Source organism: Scomber japonicus, chromosome 12 (genome assembly GCF_027409825.1).
Source record: "Scomber japonicus isolate fScoJap1 chromosome 12, fScoJap1.pri, whole genome shotgun sequence".
Classification (NCBI taxonomy): domain Eukaryota; kingdom Metazoa; phylum Chordata; class Actinopteri; order Scombriformes; family Scombridae; genus Scomber; species Scomber japonicus.
In genome coordinates this window covers 13,167,446-13,187,035 of record NC_070589.1, presented here as the reverse complement: position 1 = coordinate 13,187,035, position 19,590 = coordinate 13,167,446, and the positions used below count along the sequence as shown (strand labels likewise).

General features: G+C 39.3%; 1 protein-coding gene across 1 annotated transcript; it reads right to left on the bottom strand.

Annotated features, from left to right (window-relative positions):
- Positions 1 to 1,287: 1,287 nt before the first annotated feature.
- Positions 1,288 to 17,033, bottom strand: scinlb (scinderin like b). Its single transcript, XM_053329602.1, has 17 exons — positions 16,902 to 17,033; positions 14,490 to 14,677; positions 12,919 to 13,073; positions 10,620 to 10,781; positions 9,834 to 9,983; positions 9,023 to 9,112; positions 8,526 to 8,658; positions 8,256 to 8,344; positions 7,811 to 8,026; positions 7,585 to 7,718; positions 7,265 to 7,355; positions 5,878 to 6,048; positions 5,596 to 5,770; positions 4,865 to 4,980; positions 4,635 to 4,712; positions 4,415 to 4,475; positions 1,288 to 2,124 (listed from the first exon to the last, which is right to left on the bottom strand). Exons 2-17 carry the CDS (start codon positions 14,668 to 14,670, stop codon positions 1,964 to 1,966), a joined length of 2,163 nt encoding a protein of 720 aa, XP_053185577.1. The 5' UTR covers positions 14,671 to 14,677; positions 16,902 to 17,033; the 3' UTR covers positions 1,288 to 1,963.
- Positions 17,034 to 19,590: the final 2,557 nt, after the last annotated feature.

Here is a 19,590-nt window from a genome sequence, read left to right as displayed (position 1 = left end):
TCTCAAAAAACAGTTAAAGCAAAGCTGGGTCTCCAGATCCCCAAAAGCTCAGGTTTACAACATATTCATAATCTGATCAATCACAAATGTGTTAGAAAATTGGAGTACTGAAGTACAACATCATCAACTGTGACCATGGATGTAAAATTAATAATTTTGTCCCCCAGCTAAACCATGAATTTGTTAAGCCACTCAAAAGCCACTCAAAAGATTACCTTTGTTTATCTATTTATATATTCATTTTTGGCTGGTGAGTGAAGAAAATCTACCAGTCCAGTTGCATATTTTACCAGCATTTGGCTGGTAAAATAACCAAATGCTGGTAAAATCTGTGTGTCAAAATCCAGTTTTAAGACTTTAATAGCTTTATCTTATGTTGTGCTCATTTGTTGTCATGTTTTATTGAATTGTGAACAGAAAACTGAGGCAAATGTGTCACCTAAGGCTGCGAACAACACTCATTTTCATTATCAATAGGTCTGACAATAATTTTATTTAATAATCTTTTTGTGTAAAATTGTGAAATATGCAGATCATTACACCCTGAAACCCAAGTTAACATATTCAGATGAGTTTTGTCTGATCATCACTCAAAAACCCAAAGATTTGTTACATTTACTAGCATGGAAAACAAAAGAAGCAAATCTGAGAAGCTGGTACCAGTCAATTTTTGGCTTTTTGTATTTAAAATAAATCTTAAATATTCAGTCATCAAAATTGTTAACAATTAATTTTTGTCAATCAATCGTTTAATCCTTCGAACTCTGGAAGGCTACCATGTATACCGTGTTTTCCCCCAAGCCTTGGAAGGCTTCTTGGAAGTGATTTTCTGTACAAAAGACTTTTGATGGTCTCCAAACTGTAGCAATAGACATGTTTCAGTGACTAAGGCTACTAACTCCGTTGCCATATTTAGTAGTGACGCACATCCTTTGAAATTAAATCATACAAATGTTTAAGACATGTTTTTCATTCTCACAGCATCTGTCCACTGAGTTTGTACTGCACACTGTAGATTTAGATAACATGCTACTTAACTGAAAGCAGCATTGCAGGCAATAGAAATGTTGAGGTTTTAGTACTTGCTGCTGTTTCTTCTCTAAGAAATCTGTGTGTCTGAAGGACAGATGTGAACTCAGCTTTCATGTAGACAGATGCTGTGAGCTGCAACTAGATCCCATTCTCTCTTCCCGAGAGAGAGAAAGAGAGAAACTCAGTGAGAGCTGTCTCATAAGCCTGCTGACAAACCAGTCTTGAAAATATTCAAATACAAAACACAGGTTTGAAATTCTGGAAGTTTTATTTAAGAGCGACCTATGTGAGCATATCTGGGTCAAATAATAGACAACGGACATGCATACATGTCACTATACACCTTTTAAAATCCAAAAGCACAGAGTATGATAAAAAAAAAATCCAGCATGCAACTTCTATTACGTTTCCAACATTCCAGTACCAAAAGATAAACACAACATTTTTAGAAACAGCAATAATGTAAACTAAAGAAATGCCTGTGAAGCCTGACAGAAAGAAAGGAAAGCATGATGGTGTCCTCTGAACCCTAGTGTACTGCAGTGAAAGAGAACAGAAAGAAACAGAGAGTATATCTAGCTGTCTAAAATGGCTTTCTTTCATTTTCTCCAAGTTCTTATTCAAATTAGTGACATTAGCCTCAGTGGGTATCAGATGAAGATGTGAAGGCGACAAGCTGTTGGATTCAACAGATCAATACACCACTTTTATCAATTAAAGATAATGTTACAAGAGGAAATCATATGACTACTGATGCATCCGGTGCACTGCACCGTGACCAAGGCATAGAGGCAACCACTCAATCTGATTACAGTGATAACTTTTTGGTTTTGGCACTTAGGGATGGGAGGAAGAGATGAACAAAAATGGCAAGAGGAAGTGCTGGGTATGTAAGGAGTCAGAGCGGAAGAAAGAGTCTGGAGTGTGGTGTTCAGAAACGGGCACGAATTCTGTCCAATGGGTCTGTCTCCCACATTTTCACGTCCCAAGCCTGGAACCAGCCGATGAAAGTTGGAGGCTCTGCTCCTTGTTTGATGGTGGTGATGGGAAGTCCTCTGCGACCAGAGGGGTCTGAGTCCACATAGTCTTTAGCTGCATGAGAAGTAGATTGAGGAAGGGAAAAATAAAGAGACAGACACAGGAGACAAAATGAGAACAATAATCTAACATCTATGCAGACAACTGACTCTGAGTAAAATATATTTAAACCTGCATTTCTTAATTTTTCTCCACTTGGCTGCAAAGAATGTACACATTCAGCAGACACAGAGCAACATTGTCATTCATTTGACAAATGTGAATCTAATCACTCTCCTTGTAACTAGTTTTGATCTCCACCGACTCCTGAGGGAAATATCTTTAGCTGCTAAATGTTTCACTGTTTAGCAATAGGTTGGTAAATGTGTCTGTTGCTGCTGGGCAGGTAGTGTACAGTGGATTGTAACAGAGCTGCTACTGGTCGATGAGAGCAGTGACAGTGAATCAAAACTGGAGCTCAGCCAAAGTTCAAGCAGGAAGATTATCTACTGCTCATTCATTCATTCATTCTCATTCCTCTCTCTTTCCTCACCTCTGTTGCTCTAGTATCAGCTGATTAGAGCTGTTCCTAGTCTTAGTTAACAAATCAGATTCTGCCAAGATTTCTATCAGCCGAACATTAAATCTGTTTTATCTCTGTCAGCTGTCATTTGAGTGCAAATCACCACCTCCACATCATCACATCAGCACCCAGATCTGATATCATCCAGATCCCAATACCACACATCACCACCACCAGTCTCTAGACTCCATCAGGAGATATCGTACCCTACCCTCGGCTTCACTTCCCCCTTATAAACATGATGACATCACAATGGGGTCTGATCGCCAAAGACTTTTTTCTATTGTGGATGTTCAATCATATTGAATTGAAGTCTCTCCTGACTGAGCTGGTTTTACAGACCAGAAACTGTTGCAAGCCATAAAACCAAAATAATACATCCAAAGAGGCTGAAACACTCGTGGAGCTGAGGGGAGCTTTCGAATCGAGTGATGAATCCCATTGAGTTTGTCATTACAAATAACACCTTTCTCATTATATTTTTCCCATTGTTCCACGAAAATATTGATTGAGCAGCTAAAAAATGTAGCCGAATACTGTATGAAGGTATAACCAGATTAACACTGCCCTATATCTTTGTTTGAAGAAAGGTGATTTTAATCGTAAAATAAACTGTTCATTAAAACGTAAAAACATTTTGTAAAGTTGTAAAAGTTTAATCTGTCCTGAAAACTGTTACAAATAAGAACACAAATGACAATAGTAATATATTATAAGGCTAATGCTATTGGATTCTTTTTAAGTGCAGTTCTGTGTTAGAGCTATAGGGAAATATTCTCATTGTAAAGTGAATTTGTGAGAGATTCTTTTAAAACAGACAATCCCCATTCGTACAAAGTTTACTGTCATATTGTCCATCCAGATGCCTTAAATAAATAATTTACCTTCAGTATACCCAACATTTTACGTTCTGTCACAGTCTGGCTCTATATGCCCTGTCTGTTTAAGACTGGAATCACAGTAGGGCAGATAAGAAAGGCTGCTGACTTATTTAAAGACCACTTGAGAAACGGTTGCCTTCTACATTGTCTCTTTGGAATTCAGAGCAAAAATGAACTGAAACTCAGAGTAACAGTTGCCTTTCAGTCCAGTTTATTATAGTTACATGCAGCTCGGATATGCAGACCAACACGCTTGACAGATTTATTGGTTCTTGTTTATCAGCCGCAAGTTATATTTCTTGTCTTTTTGGTAAAGGCTCTTGGGCTGGCAGTGTAAGGCTGAAGTTTATTCACTCAAGTTGATTTGTTGTGTTTGCTCTGTGTGGTATGCGCACTTATTTGAGATATATTTATAAAATTCCAGGACAGTTTGGTGAATGACAGTTTAAATATGAAGAGGATAATGCATGATTATACTGTGGGCTTTTATTTGGCTCATGGTTGAAGTTCTGTTTTTGATTTGTCCTCAGCTCACAGCAGCTATTTCCTTTTCTTGTTTTTCCAGCTTGCTTTTCCCTCTACACCTGTCCTGTATTCAGTCTCATTAGCCCTGTGCTGCTCCCTATGTCTTCCCCAGCCAATCACCACACAGTTTGCCCTTACATCTTGCCACATGTTCCTTGTTGTTTCATTAGTTTCTTTGTTCAGTGTACAAGCCTAGAATAAATAAGTTAATCTTCAGCCTTGCTCTGCTCTGATGTTTCTTGCATTTGGGTCCACCTGCTTCATTCTGCCAATCACAACAGCTATGTAATGTTGTCTGGCAGCAAGTGTCTGCTTTTAGACAGTACGATCCGAGTGGCACATGTGTTTCTCCCTCTAGGGTTTGAGTGCAACAAACCTATTTTTGGAGCTCCAGTAGTTTCCTCTGCATTTGCGTCTTTGCCAACCCAAAGGAAGACCTGCAAGGAGGAAAAACTCACAGTCAGACAGTCTTTAATGCAGATTTTTATATAGGCCTTTATCTCATCTGTAGAATATCTCTGAGGTTTAAAATGACTCATTGATAATTGTTTTACAGGCTCCAATTACGATGGATTATGACAGTTAGCTTATCTCACCTGGTCCCAGGTGTCCAGGAGCATGACATCATCAGTGGCCAAGTCTGACTGAGTGAAGTCTCCTGGTACTTCTTCAACCTGATTGCAAAAAAATACAGACTGGATGTTAAAAATAGTGTATTAACGTATATTAATATAATAATGTTGATAGAGTGGACTAAATGAAATCTTCTACACATGTAAACCCTACTAAGAAAAACAACCTTTTATTATTTCAATCTGTAACTTACAATAAGTCTTCCAGTTTTGTTGGAGCAGCCAAACAGACGTGGGGGATTGACCACATTTTGCAGACTCTTGGAGGTCTGGTAATCCTTCTTACCGCCCAGAGCAGACCAGAAGTCAGCTGGGAAGGAGGAAACACAATAACCATTAGCCACAAGTAGTTTGTCTCATATTCTGGGCGTTGTTTGTTTGAACAGGAAATGAATCACATTCAAAAGTAATGCAGGCACTCTTTGGACTAGTCACTAACAAGATCACCCCTCCAACATTCATCCAAACCAGACCAGGAGAGCAGCAGTTATGACTCATTAAAATCTTATCAGGCCAATCAGCCACTGAGCATGGGCGTGATATCACATATAGCAATCAGTCATGACTGTATAGCCATTAAACACTTTAAGATTTGGACACTCTAGTAGCTTCATCAGGTAAAATAGCACATTTTTTTGATGAAATCAGAAGAAGTTGAGTTGCTTTGTTCCTTAAAGTTATGTCAAAATTAGGCAAATGATATTGAAGATTAAATATATCTGTTATTTTGTTAAATCTGAGACTTTGAATTACTGTGCAGTCATTAGGCTACTGTGTGTAAGAGTGGCAATGCATCACCCCTCCATGCCAAAATGAGAACAGCTGTGTCTAAGATATTCTTATATCACCACCTACAGATAAAGCTCAACCTTGTTAAACAGTTCTGCAGTCACATACAGTATGTTGAACATCAGAGATTACCCACCTGGCTCCTTGCCCTCTGACACTTGGCTACTGCTGCCACCCAGAGAGTCCACCACATGCTTGGCAGCTGCCATCTCTTCTTCACTGGCACCCACGCCCCGCCACACAAACAGGGCGCTGGGAGATTTCAGCACAAATACATCATTGGTGTTCAGATTGGAGGCAGAAGCCTCAACCTGAAGAGACAAATGCAGACACGTAAGAGGCGGTAATAAGGAATCCCTACACACAATGTCTTGTGGTCAAAGAGAAACATAAAGGTATATGATGGAAAACAGCTCACCTCTACAGCACGCGTAGCACGGGAGGAGCTCTGCCGGATGTGGAAGAGGCGTGTGTTGGCAGCCTGCACCTGTCCACCTTTACGTGATGTTCCTCCGCTATGGATAATCATGGGTTTGCCCTGGAACAGGCTCATCAGGTGGGGAGGCTCCTGGCCCTGAGTCACTCTCACCTGTGGATGAAAGCTGAGCCATTAAGAAACGCCACAAGAAGATTGTTTTAACTATTCTCTTTTACATAATAAAAAAAAGGTAGAAATTACAATTATATAATGTTTCAGTTATATCCCCATTTTTGACTATAATGAACCATAGCACATAAAACATATGAAATGTCTATCAGTAGACTGACTTATACCTATTAGCTTATTAACTTTTTTTGCTGACCTTTATTAAATAAATTCTACATGTTCTGATTTTTGGTGTAGCAGATTCCTGAAACTTGCTTAATGTTGCGTCAATGAGGATTTGTCAATGTTACATAATCATTGTGTGGTAAAGCAGTGCGTTCAAATTTCTCAAACACTGTAGGGTCTTTCACAAATGGTCTTTGTGATGTAAAGTAGATGTGTTTTGCAGTAAAGTGCTAAAACACAAAAAACTACCTAAGACACATGTTTTTTTAGTGAAAATGTATAGAACTATAAGTATATACTTATGTAAGTAAGCTATACAAATGTCTAGAACAATATTTTGAATACTGATTGGTTGGTGGTGTTTTGATTAAATTCAATCTTAAGTAACTGATTCAGTTTTAATTTTCAGTTTTAAAGCTCCACAGGTTAGTAGATGATGTGACACCACTTGTTGGATTTACAGCCATAACTCTGTTATCTACAGTTATTATGTGGTATATAAAGAAGTGCTAAACATGAGTAGTGTGGGATCAGAAAATTAAGCGAACACCGCCCTCTGTTGGCCATCCTGGGTTCCTTGTTTTTGAAGGACAGAAGATTGAAGTTACTATTGAGATAATAGATTTGATCAGCTTTACTGAATCCTCCATAATAACTAGGGTTTAATAGATCTGAATATCGCAATCTTCAGCACTGATGGGTAAAAAACTATTTCTTACTAATTTGGTTCACTAGGAGCTAATTACTAAGATGGTAAGTATATATGTTGTTCCTGTATAAACGTTTCAGGTGAAGTTTGCTGCAGCTTCTTACCCCACTTACACAATCCTCTTCTCATATTTAGACAGAACAACTCAAGCAATGTTAGCTTGAAAAAAACAAATTTTCTTAACATAAATATATGTGTTTATTTGGCCAATTAACAAGATTTTTACCCTTAAGAACTCAGTATGCAGCCATGGTTTGACTTGGAACCTGTTTTTAAATACTATGCACAATAGAGCTGTGCGGTGTGTCTGTTTCAAGCTCTAACCTGAACGGGGGATCCTCCCATTGAGTCATCCAGCTTTACTGTAAGAAATGCTGAGGCTGCCAGTTCATCCTGAGTGCACTTCAGCCCCTGCCTGACAAAGTCACATACACACACACACAAACACACACATTCTTAATGGTTTTACAACAGTCAGGTAATCATGTTTCTGCTGTGCACTGTATCTGGTTTTAGCACGGGTGTGGCAGTGTAATTGGTGCATTCTCTCTAGTGCAGATTCTGATCTGTAATCTCTTACAATAATAACATGTTTTTATTTATGTAAATATATTTACAGCCCACACACATGCACACATACTCACCAGGTGTATATGATGTGCTGCTCCCTGCTTCCCTGTCTGTAGCTGTAGAGGATGAGGTAACAGTCTCCGCCGTAGAACTGACCGTAGGTAGACTGATCCACTGCCACCCTATCGCCATTTTCGACACGCCAGATCTAAAAGCCAGACCACAGCTGTTCCACTGTACACAACTCACCAACTACACTGTTTTATAAAGGTCTTTCTTCTCTATTTAGCACACTCTTACCTGGACCTTGCCCTTGCCGTCGTCCACCATGCCGTGCTGAGCTGCCATTGCCTTGTTAGAGTGCAGGGTGGAGGCATCGAAGGGCACCTGTTTCACTTTGGCAATGCGGCCAATACTGTAGGCCTTACTGGGGCCGGTGGTCTCATCCTTGTCCTTCCAGTCACTGAAGAACTGCTTGAACAGAGTCGTCTCTGCTCCTGCAGGAAGCACCTGGATCTGCAAGGGAAATAAGACAGAGAGAGATTGTTGTCTGTGTTTAATTACCTGCATCTGCCTCCTCAAGTGTGGAATTATGTATGTGATTTATTGGCCTCAATGGTTTTTATATACATTTTACAGTAGAAGAAAATTCTCAGAAATCACACCAATCATGAGGGGAAGATGTTGCTTTTCTTTAATACATTTATATTTTCTGTCAGAGTGATAATGTACGTGATGGCTTTACCTGCGTCCTTTTGGAGTATCCCTTGTCTTTGATGAACTGCTGACCTGCTGACATGGCTGCTTTGCGCTCTGACATGTTGGCTTTGGGACCTGTTTGGAGTCAAAGAAGGATGATATGATGAGTGTTTGTCTATCCTTTCTGCCACTTTGAGGCAATGTAAACTAATTCCTACCAACAACCAGTTTTTACAAATTTACAACATTTAGAGTGAATCAAGGTCAAACAGATGTTCCTTCTACTCTGTTATGGAATCCTTAATTGTGTTGGCACCTTTCCACACAAAGATGTTATTGTCGATCCCGTTGTCCAGAATGTAACACTCCTCAGGAGACAACATGGCCTGTTTGAAAGGACTGGATGGTGCCACAGATGACACCTTCATCGAACCAGAAGCATCAGAAATCTGCAAAATAGAGAGAAATCATCAGCTACCAGCTCGCTTTTCCAATTTCAGGTAAGTCAGGATGTTTGTTCACTGTCCTTAAAACTACTTTTGTTGTTATGATATTAAAAATCCTACTTTTTAACAGCAGAATATGAACTACATTTAAGGACTCATGGTATGGAAAATACATATATTGACATTTTCTCTTTACAAGCAGTGCTCAGACCTGTCATTTAGTCTGATTTCAAAAGTTATGTTGAGTTGCTCATAAATTAGAATGGTATCTAGGATTTAATATTGAATTTTTGGTTTTCAAAATCATATGAAATCTTATTTTTTCCACCTAAAGTACACTCAGTTGAATTTAGCTTGTGTTACTCACCATGTAGAGGGCACCCTTCTTCCTGTTGGCTGTGTCCACCTTGTTATCATCAGGAGTACTGGGGGCAATGGTGGATTTGGGCCCCAGAGCCTACATAGAAACCACACAAATTAATCCATGTGTTCTTTTTTTTTGTCACAATTAGCACTTAAAAAAAAATACAAATGTGTTTTTTACATACACACATACCCACATAGTAACCTTGATAGTTGTTTGTTTTGTAGACTCTGTGTTTTATGTTTTTTCTCAGATTAAAAAAGCTCTTAATGAATTCATTAATGTATTCTGTAAACTAAACCCCCTCCCTCCCTCTCATTAGGCCTCTCTGGACTTCATCCTTCTTGCTTGTTGTAAAGGAAGTGTTTACAATGCCGCCTTGGCACAGAGTTGGCACATGAGCAGCACATTACAAAGGACGGCATTGTGTCCACTCATTCCCACGCCGACTAACTCGGCCGTGAAAACGCATCAACGACACTTATAGCTTCTGAGCACAAGAGATTGCATTTGGGATGAACATTTCAGTGTGTGTGGCTGAGATCCATCAGGAGAGGCAGAGAAAATGAGGGATGTGGGTATGTGTGTATGTGTGTGTGGGATCTGTCATAAGATACTTTAAGACATAGGACCAGTTAATTGGGAATGGCTTGGACAAAAGCTGTGACCTCTATTTGGAAAATGCTGATTTTTGGGTCAGTGGATTAGGTTTGGGTTAGGTTGAGGGCGAGTCCCCAGAAAATGTGTGTGTGTGTGTGTGTGTGTGTGTGTGTGTGTGTGTGTGTGTGTGTGTGTGTGAATGTGTGTGTATCACCTGTATGATGTCTGCTGGCTCTTCCCCCTCCTCCACCATGTGCAGCTTAGCTCTGCCGTTCCTTTCATTATCTCTGATGTCGATGGCGACCTCAGAGGCCTTCAGCCTTTCAAAGCGGTTACACTCACTGCCACACCACTGGTAGACATCCTACAGGGGAGGAAACAAAGGAAAATAATACAGTAAACATACTTATTACAGTGCAGAGCCATGCCATCATTACCACAGCAGATACAGTAATTATTAAGCTGCGTTCACACTGCAAACCAAAATTAGATTTTTAGCCAATCTAGATTGGAACCAGATGACTCTTATGAAGTCTGAACAGTCATAAATCACATGAAATCCGATTTTTGGAAACCAGACTGAAGCCACCTTTGGGAGGTAGTTTCAAATCGCATTTGGACAGATGTGTCTGAGTCTGAACAGCTCCTTTGGAGAAGATACACAATCTTTTACTGTTGTTAACTTGTGTAAACACATTTACTACTTTTTATTTCACTACATTTATCTGACAGCTTTAATTATTTTTCAGATAAAGATTTTACACCGTCATAAAAGATATGATGATCTTATAAAGTATGTTACATTGTAACAGATTAAACAACATTCAATCTTGAAAATAATTGGCTCTGCCAACTAAAAAAATGTAAATGCTGCTTGTGCAAAGCATCAGTAATAAGAAGTATATTTATAGCATTTCTAATTTTACTTTTACTTTTACATGGGTAAAGGACCTGAGCTTTTCCTCTATCACTCACACACAAACAGATCAAACCTGCTTACCTTTCCCAGGTCAACAATAAAGCAGTCTCCCTTGTTGAAGCTGGCCCAGGACATGTCCACCTCTGTGGCTCTGATGGCCCGCCGACCCTTAATGTGAAGCAGGCGCTTCACATTCATGTCATTGGTCACCACATGCTGAAAACCTGAGGCCACTCCTCCTTTCTGTGACAAAAAATAATAATTTAAGGAGGTCATATTTGGGAAAAACTGGCTGAATGTAAATGTATGCATGTAAGCACAGTTAAGGGAAGAGAAATCGCCTGAATTTACATCAAACGCTTATGGTATTTAGTTTACAGCTGTTGCATGGTGACAAAATAAACAGTTACACATGTATGAGTGAGAGTTTTGAGGCAGGATGTGTGGGGTTCATGACAACAAAGAGCCTCAAAACTTGTGACACAATGAAGGTGAAATGAGTTTTACACAACACTGTAAAACCTCAAAGAAAGAAGGCAGTAAATTCTACTGCTAATTAATGGGATTTAATTACGAATCATAAATCACAGCTAGCACAACCAATAAACCTTATCAGATGGAGGAAAATATCACTAACATGATGCCTGCTTCTGGACAGAAGGAGGATCATGTCTGTTCTGTGCAACAGTTTTGTACCTTGGAGGCAGGACTGTCTCGTAATGTGCCGTCCTTGTTGAAGCCATTAAACAAAACAGGTATTTACAAGCAATGCAAATGAACAACAGACCCATTTTGTGCTGGAAAAAATTTAAGTGATTGCTTTGACCGATAAGGCTGGATGAACCATGAACATGAAAAAACTAAAGCAAACTTCAGCCCCCTGTCAGTGCATGAGAACAAACTGAAAAGGGGACTTCCTTAGTCTTAAATTGTCCTTTGAGGACTTTGCATTTACCCACAAAGACACAGAGTCGCGCAAGCATGTGGAGGAGCGGCTCAAAATGGAAACCACATTCATGCTGCTCGTCTTTGTGCCTTTCTCTAGAGAGAGCCAGTAAAATTTTCCATGGCAGCAATGCAGGCCCTGTTTATTCTAATAGAAGGATTGTTTCCTAACAGTGGAGTTACCAAAACTATGAAGAGATAATGACTTTTAGTTCTGTCTCTCGCTCTGTTTATGAAGAACATTGTGTGATTGTGTGTGTGGAAGATAAGTTCCTGCACATATGCAGAGCAGAGTTTCCACTCTCAGTAAACAAGTATTTGGGCTAATTACATCCAACTGAAGCCAGGAAGGAGTTTGGATGGTTTTTTATGTCAATGAGAAACAGATGGCTGGTTAAAAAAAAAGTGGCTCAGCTTGTGTCTTTCAAAATGTCTTCCTTTGAACAGGCTGGTGTCCTTGGTTGCAGTCTCAGACACACCCTGGGATGCAAATAGTGAGAGGGGAGCCTTGTGTTTCCTCTGAACTTCAGACCCATCAACTTAACTGCGTGGCAAAGTTCATGGATTGCTGACAATCATTAAACCCAGTACATTTAGGTCAAAGACAAATATAAAGTCTCCACTTCTCACATTACATTCAGTGGCGTACGTTTATCGACAGCACACTGAGCACACCAGAAAAAGGTGGCACTGCCTTAAAATTCATTGTCAAGAACTGATCCTTATTCATGCAGTCATTCATCTGGAGCTAACCTTTTAGAGCTAGCCATGTTAGTGGTGTGACTCTAGGCATGGCAATGCTGGTCTGTCTGTTCACTGCTTTGGTCCAGACTGAAATGTCTCTTTTGGATGATTTTTGTACAGTCATGGTCCTCAGAGCATGAATCCTACTGATTTTATTGATCAACTGACTTTTCCTCTAGCGCCACCATGAGGTTGACATTTGTGGTTTGGTGTGAAATGTGACAATAGCTAACATTTCGTGTAGCGTCAAAATGTTTATTTGTATTTAATATTAGCATGCTAATACATTAAACCAAGATGGCAAACATTATACCTGTTAAACATCAACATGGTAGCATTGTCACTGTCAAATATAGACTGTGTATAAAGTCTATAGTGAGAACAAAGCAGTGTTCCTTGCAGCCCCTCATCATACGCTGCATATCTATGATTGTGAGTCTATAATTTTTCCTTTACAAACCATTTCATTTTAATAACCTGTAGAGGCCAAAGGAGATAAAACTGTACAGTAAAATTAAAGAGAAATCTGAAAAGTAAACCAAATTTTGTATAGCAGAAATGATCTTTTTCTTACTTCCTACATCTTAAATCACTTACACTCCTTGTTTGGGTCCCAAACTACTAGAGTACCTTTCATTCAGATAATGACACCACCTACCCACAGCTGTCCCTGCCATCCCATGAAGCTCACCTGGTACTTGATGCCTGACTTGAAGTATCCCACAAAGGTGTTGGATTCACTGTTCTGCACCTCCCTGAACTGCACCGGCCCACCACCCAGGAAGTCATCCAACTGTGTAGCAAAGATGGCCGCAGCACCACTCTCATCCTGTGAGCACTCATCGCCTGGAAGAGGAAGTCATTTAACAGCATCACATTAATACTCAATCAAGTTTCTCTAAAAGCACTGAGTTACTTTGCATTAGCAAAGAAACTTGTAGCATGTAAGTCTCTTCAGTGACCTTAGAGGACCTCTTAGTCAGCCAAGGAGGCTTTGAATCACATTGACCACATCTGCAGCAGAGTCGCTTTGTATCCTGCTAAATACTGCCAGATGGCACACAACATGGATGAAACTATTCCATAATTTCACATGACTAACATTGATCCCAGAGAGAGGGATTCATTATGTTCATGTGTTCATGGCACCAGAGAACTACAGAGCTCATCTGCCTGCTGGTGGTGAGGAGGCCTGGCAGCCAACAGCACATCCATACATGTAGGGACCAGTGCCTGCTCTTTGTACTCTGCAGAGGTATGCAAGATATGAGTCACGCAGCAGACTTGTTTAGGCTATAATTATGTAACTAATAACTTAGCGAGCATGAGAAAAACCTTCAGTGTAAGATTAAAAGTTGCATGTCATAGTCTGCTCTGCACCGATCTGGCCTATGATCAGAGCACACGGCACAAAGAGGGAACTGTGTGTGTCCGCAGAGAGGAATTTTACAAATTGCTGCAACATTTCAGTGACTTGCACGAGAGGGTGCTTCAGGACTGATGTCAGCTACCTCATCTGATCTATAGTCTCTCTAAAACCACAGCCACTATAGGTGTCAACCATGTAAGGAAGTTTCAAATGCTCATAATCACGTGGATTTGTGCAAGTATTTCAATGCTGAGATGTTCACTCTTGTGCATACAAATCCTTTTGAAACCATTAACTTTTTAAATTGCAGTAATGTTTCACTTTAGTTTGTACCTTACTTTAAAAATAGCAAATTATAATACAGTTACTCTCAAATAAGCACAATGTAGAGTACTTTCACTGACTTTAAGATTCAATGCTTAATTGCTCTTTAAATTAGAAATACATAGAAATGAACTTGTGCTGACATAGAACAAACCTCAGAGTATCACATAAGCACTCTTTTCATATCAAAGTGGTGGAAACATAAAATGACAATTGTGAAACAATAAAATAAAATAACAGAATAGGACATTTTAAAAAGAGAAGTGATATAATCTATATTGGCAACATGCTCAAGCAATATGGCTTCTGATACTTAATGTGTTATATTTATTTGTTTAAAAAAATGTAACGTAAGACTGTTCCTGTTTTGAAACACAATGATGACACTGTCTATTTAAAGCAAGACTTGCAGCAAGATTTCAAACAGCTATTAATATTAAATAACTAAAAAAGAAGCAAAGAAAAGGTAATAAATCTGTAAGTGGCTATAAGTGGATTATTATGTTTATGAAGTTTCATGCTTATCAAAAAGCATAATCTGACGAACTGAATGTGTGTGTTTGCCTTACCGAGCCACATGTGTATGTTGTGTGAAGGGGCTGCGGTGGTGAAGAGCAGCAGGTAGGCATCTCCGGTGTAGAAGCTGCCTTGCAGGCCCTTAGGAACTGGCTTTAGGTCCAGGTTCTCAATACGCCACACCTGCAGTCCCGGCTCCTTCCCTGCACCCGCAAACTCCTTATGGGAAACCATGATAGCTCTGAGAGAGAGGAATAGAGGCAAAGAGAGAAAGAATGAGGAGGAGGGAGAAATATAGAAATCCAGACAAAGAAAAACATGATTTTAATGTTTTTGCAATGCAAAATCCTCACATAGGTCTCAGAAGACAAGAGAGATGCATTGAACAAAAAATGCAAATGTGATGTTAGTTGGGTTTACTTGGTATGATGACTAATGTACCACATGCTTTGTGGGTAACAGCCCACAGTGATTAGAAATACATTCTTGAAATGAGGCCTTGTTCCATTTTTGGCCTTTCGGTGTTAAGTGTAAACCAGACAAACTAGTTCTTAAACCTGCTAATGGACATCTACTGCTGCTAACTGCTCAGATGCAGCAGTCGTTGGGAGGATTTTACTACATACATTGGCATTTACGTATGTCACTGTCAGGTAAAAACCTTCCCCATATTTGGGTGAATTTTTAATTACAGATTTAGGAAGTTCCCTACTCTTTAGGGCGGTTAACCCTTTAAAAACACTTTTGGATTTCTCATTAATGCATTGCCAAAAACAAAACAGATTTTTATGAAAAGTAGGGCGATACATGATATTTGAAGTTGCGTTGAGCCTTAGTCTTTTGGATCATGTCCATGTTGTAGTCTAAAGAACTATTTGAAAGCTGTCACAGCTTCTCCTAACTTAATGTTCAATAATAAAGCTGGTAAAACCTTTAACACTGTCTGAAACAAAGTGTGGGCCTGGTTTCAGTTATTATTTTTAATAATAGGCTGATACAGGAACTTTGTACCGTTATCAGTAAATAACACTTCTGCAATCGTAAGTGAGAAGACCTTGTGGACACGGGTATCCACACAGCTTCAACATGCATGAAATACTTGTTTTATTGCTGATATGGAGTGAAGACGAAACTATTACTACAGCATGTGCTTATCTGCAGCCTGCTCCAATAAATTAACCCTATGAAAAAACTGTGCCCCATTCTAATATAACTCATCAGCATCACTGATACTGGCAGGTCCAATTTCTAAAAAATAAATGTAAAATTGTGATCAGGGTGAGCCTTTGAAGGTTGCAAGATTATACAGATTACAGTTTCCCACCCTCTGATTACACAAGAGCCAGATTACAAATCAGTGTGGGATTATTCCTGCAGTGAAGCTGACGTTGACTGTGATGTCATAACACTGACAATGTCCGCCTCCTCACTGGCACACATGGCTTAAACTCCATACTTAAACTTACATTTTGGAAAGACATACTGTAACTACATCGTGCTGCTCCATGTGCATGATTTAACTGTTATTTACAGTTCGATATTAAATATCATATTGTTGGATATAAAAACCTGCTAGCCACATCAACCAGAGATAATCCAAACAATCATCTGAAGCAGTAGTAATATTTTGGAGTTTGTTCAGCTGTGTATTAAATGGGCGGCCTGCAGCTCAAGTTTCATGGAAGACAAATAGCCATCTGGCTGGCTTCCTGGAACAGACTGATCAATAAGTGCTACATCATACACAAACCTTAAGTCCATTTGAGATTAAAGAACATGCACTGTCTAGAAACCAGAATTAATAATGATGTTGCAGGTCTGCAGGGATAAATGCAGGGATCTCTGCTGGGAAGAGCATCTCTAATGACTTCATGTCATCTGCGGCTCTGCTTTTCCTCTGCTGCCTCAGCAACATGTCACTTTATTTATTCTGTAAAGAATGAGAAAACTTGTATCCATTTTACTTTCACATTTCGGACAGTTTAAATTTTCTTTCTTTTTTTCCTCCTTTCTTTCTTTTTTTTAGCATTACATAACATCCAAACACTTACTTCCTGCACTTCAAATGTTGGCTCTTTCGTTTTTCGCTCTCAGAATATAACTGCTATATTTCCTTCATAACAAGCAATGCAATTTGACACTAAAACGAATCCAATCTTCAACATGATACTTTTCCCGTTCTTTCAGTGGCACAGCTGTGCAGAAACCCCGTTACAACGAGCGCCACCATCCACATCTGGAATTACAATCACTTCAAACTTTACAATTAATCCTCTACAAAGGAGCAAAATAACACAAAGCATCACCGACACAGTTCACAATACGAGCTGTGCAGCCTTTTTCATATATCAAATAATAGATCCTGCACGATTTATAGCCTGCGCATGCCAGATATACCGATATGTGCCAAAGTCCGAAAAAGTCGCACAGGGTGAATGCACGACTACTACGAAAAGTGAACTCACAGTTTGAAAGATGAATCACACAGGAGAGAGGAACTGAACCGCTGATGGATGCTGTTAATGCAGGAGTAAGTCGAGATCAGATCGTCTTTATGTTATGTGTATTAGTGGTGAAGGAGGAGGAGGAGGAGGAGGAAGAGGAGGAGGAGGAGGTGGGAGTGTTCATGGGTCTGTTTGAGCAGAGAGCACTGATTGGTCGATTGAAGCAGCAATAAAGAAGATGCTTCAGTGAACCAGGGAGGTCTTCTCTTCTCAGATTAAACTGTTTGTCATAATTGAGGCTCTCATATCGTTCCTGCTTATTTACCAAGTGCTCAGATTGGGAGGAACAAAGTCCATGAAGTTACGCTTTCTAAATGAAGTTGAATCAACAGCGTGTCTGTTTGCCTTTGGTTTAAAGGAACTGTGTGACTGTAAAAGACAACACTGAGGAAAAAGGTGCCTCCCTTATATTTCCTGCCAACAGGATTACTACAGGAAGCAGTGGCACCGGCTATATAGAAAACTGGTTTAACTCAGTTTTTGTTTTACTCAGCTGACATATAAGTTCAAAAACAAGTCTGTAGACATGAAACACCACAAATACCAGCAAGAGAGGATGCAAATATTGACTCAGATGAGCACTATTTAATTATACCTACTTTAGATCAAGTATATAATTTCCTTTATATCTGTATTTGTAACAGCTCTGCACAGAATCTACTGCACCACTCATTACAGAGAAAAGCCTAGTTCACACCTGTAGGCATGCTCGCACTGGTCTAACCTCTAGCCTCTACTTCTGTCTGCAGTAGTGTTGAGCAAATGTGGGTGATTATCCACGAATGTCACGCAACACAAGGATGAAGATGTGTGTACATCCTGCAGAATGTACATAGGCAGTAACTTCAAAGCTACTGTTAAATGCCACAGCAGGTAATTAAATGCACTTTTGTGAAAAGGACATCTGGTTTAGCTGTCCATGAATTTCCAACTAAACAGGATAAAAACTCAGATTCTCAGATTACAATTCAGAATGTTTTTCGTGAGAATTCAGTCGTGTGAAGAAAATCCTCCTCCGGTCTGTTTTGGCTACAAGATTAAAGACTAAATTTCAAAACTTCTGCTTTTATCAGATGGATACAGGGTGCAAGATGAAGAAACACATTAGTGGCACAACATGTTGCTGCTGATGCTGATGAAAGTGTGCTTTTTCAGTTGGAAAGGAAGTAGGTTTGAGTGAAAAATTCTCCACCTCTTTTCATCATGACAATTTTGTGAAACCTTTGTGAAACCTTCCTAAAGTTATTTTTGGCCATAACCCAAACAGATAATGTTTAAGCAGCTTGTAGATATCAGTGTTTGTAATTCATTATCTATAGATGACCTCAACAGATGGTCGTCAAGTGATCACACATCACAACATCAAAACATGCGACAGTCAAGTTTCCTCATTTGTCTGATGTTACTGTAGATCTGTGTGTGTACGCGACAGTAACTCGCCTTGAGTGACATTCAAATCAGATTTGACTAGATGAGCTCAATGGATCAACAAAAGGAGGAAACATCTGTGCTGCTGTCTGTATGGCTTTCAGCCCCTGGGATCAACAGTTTCCTCGATCCATCTTCTGCATATAAAGTTGTTGATTTATTTGTAATATTTATCTGTTTTAGATAAGACAAGTGAGGAGGCTGCTTCACCCTTTTGAATTCATTTGTTTATCTGCAGGCAGTGGGTCCTCACTGGTGCCAGACCGGGGCTCGTATCATTCAACAGGATGTAACATGCAGGCTGAAAGGCTGGCTGGAGCCTCATTGTGGCCCACACTGACAGCTGACATATGCACATCCTCAGCGACAATACAGCCAACCCAAAATGGATTAGAGTCTTATCATCAGAGGCTTAAACTGTGAGAGGTGTTGCCACTGAGGGAAGGGAAATGAAGCAGAAATGTTCCCCCTTTTTTTAACGCTGAATAATCAGGATGTAAAATCAATATAAATGAACACACCATAATCTGAAGTCTGTCTGGAGCAGTCCTGTGTGGTTGTATCTGGATATTACAACATTATAACAACATTTAAGTATAAATGAAGACAGTTTTAGAAATATGTTTATTTTATTTCCTTCTGAGAGATAGATGAGAAAACTGATTACACTTTTATGTCTGTTCACTATGAACAGTTAGTTTAGTCGAGCATATAGACTGGAAATAGAGCAACAGTAGACAATGTATCAATATCCTATGAATATTGTGACATGAGACTAGATATCATCTTAGATTAGTTATCATAATATGACATAAGTGTTGTCTTTTCCTGGTTTAAAGGCAGCATTACAGTAAAGTGATTTTCTGAACAGAGGCTACCAGACTGTTCTAGCTGTTCCGTTACTTACTTAGTCATTATATCCGCATTACTGATGATTAATTTATCAAAAATGTCATTATGTAAATATTTTGTGAAAGCACCAATAATCATCATTAGTGGTGCAATATATTTGCTCAGAAATATAATGATAGGCTTATTTGATTTTGTCCATATCGTCCAGCCCTAGTCCAGTGATCTTTACTCTGAGCAAGAAAGTGAATATATCCAAAATGTTGCTATCAATTGCTGACGTGTCAAACTGGAGAAGCAAAGTGACTATAGTATTTCAGATTTAAAACATACATTTTAAAATTAGGGTATCAAACCTGAGCCTTAATACCTT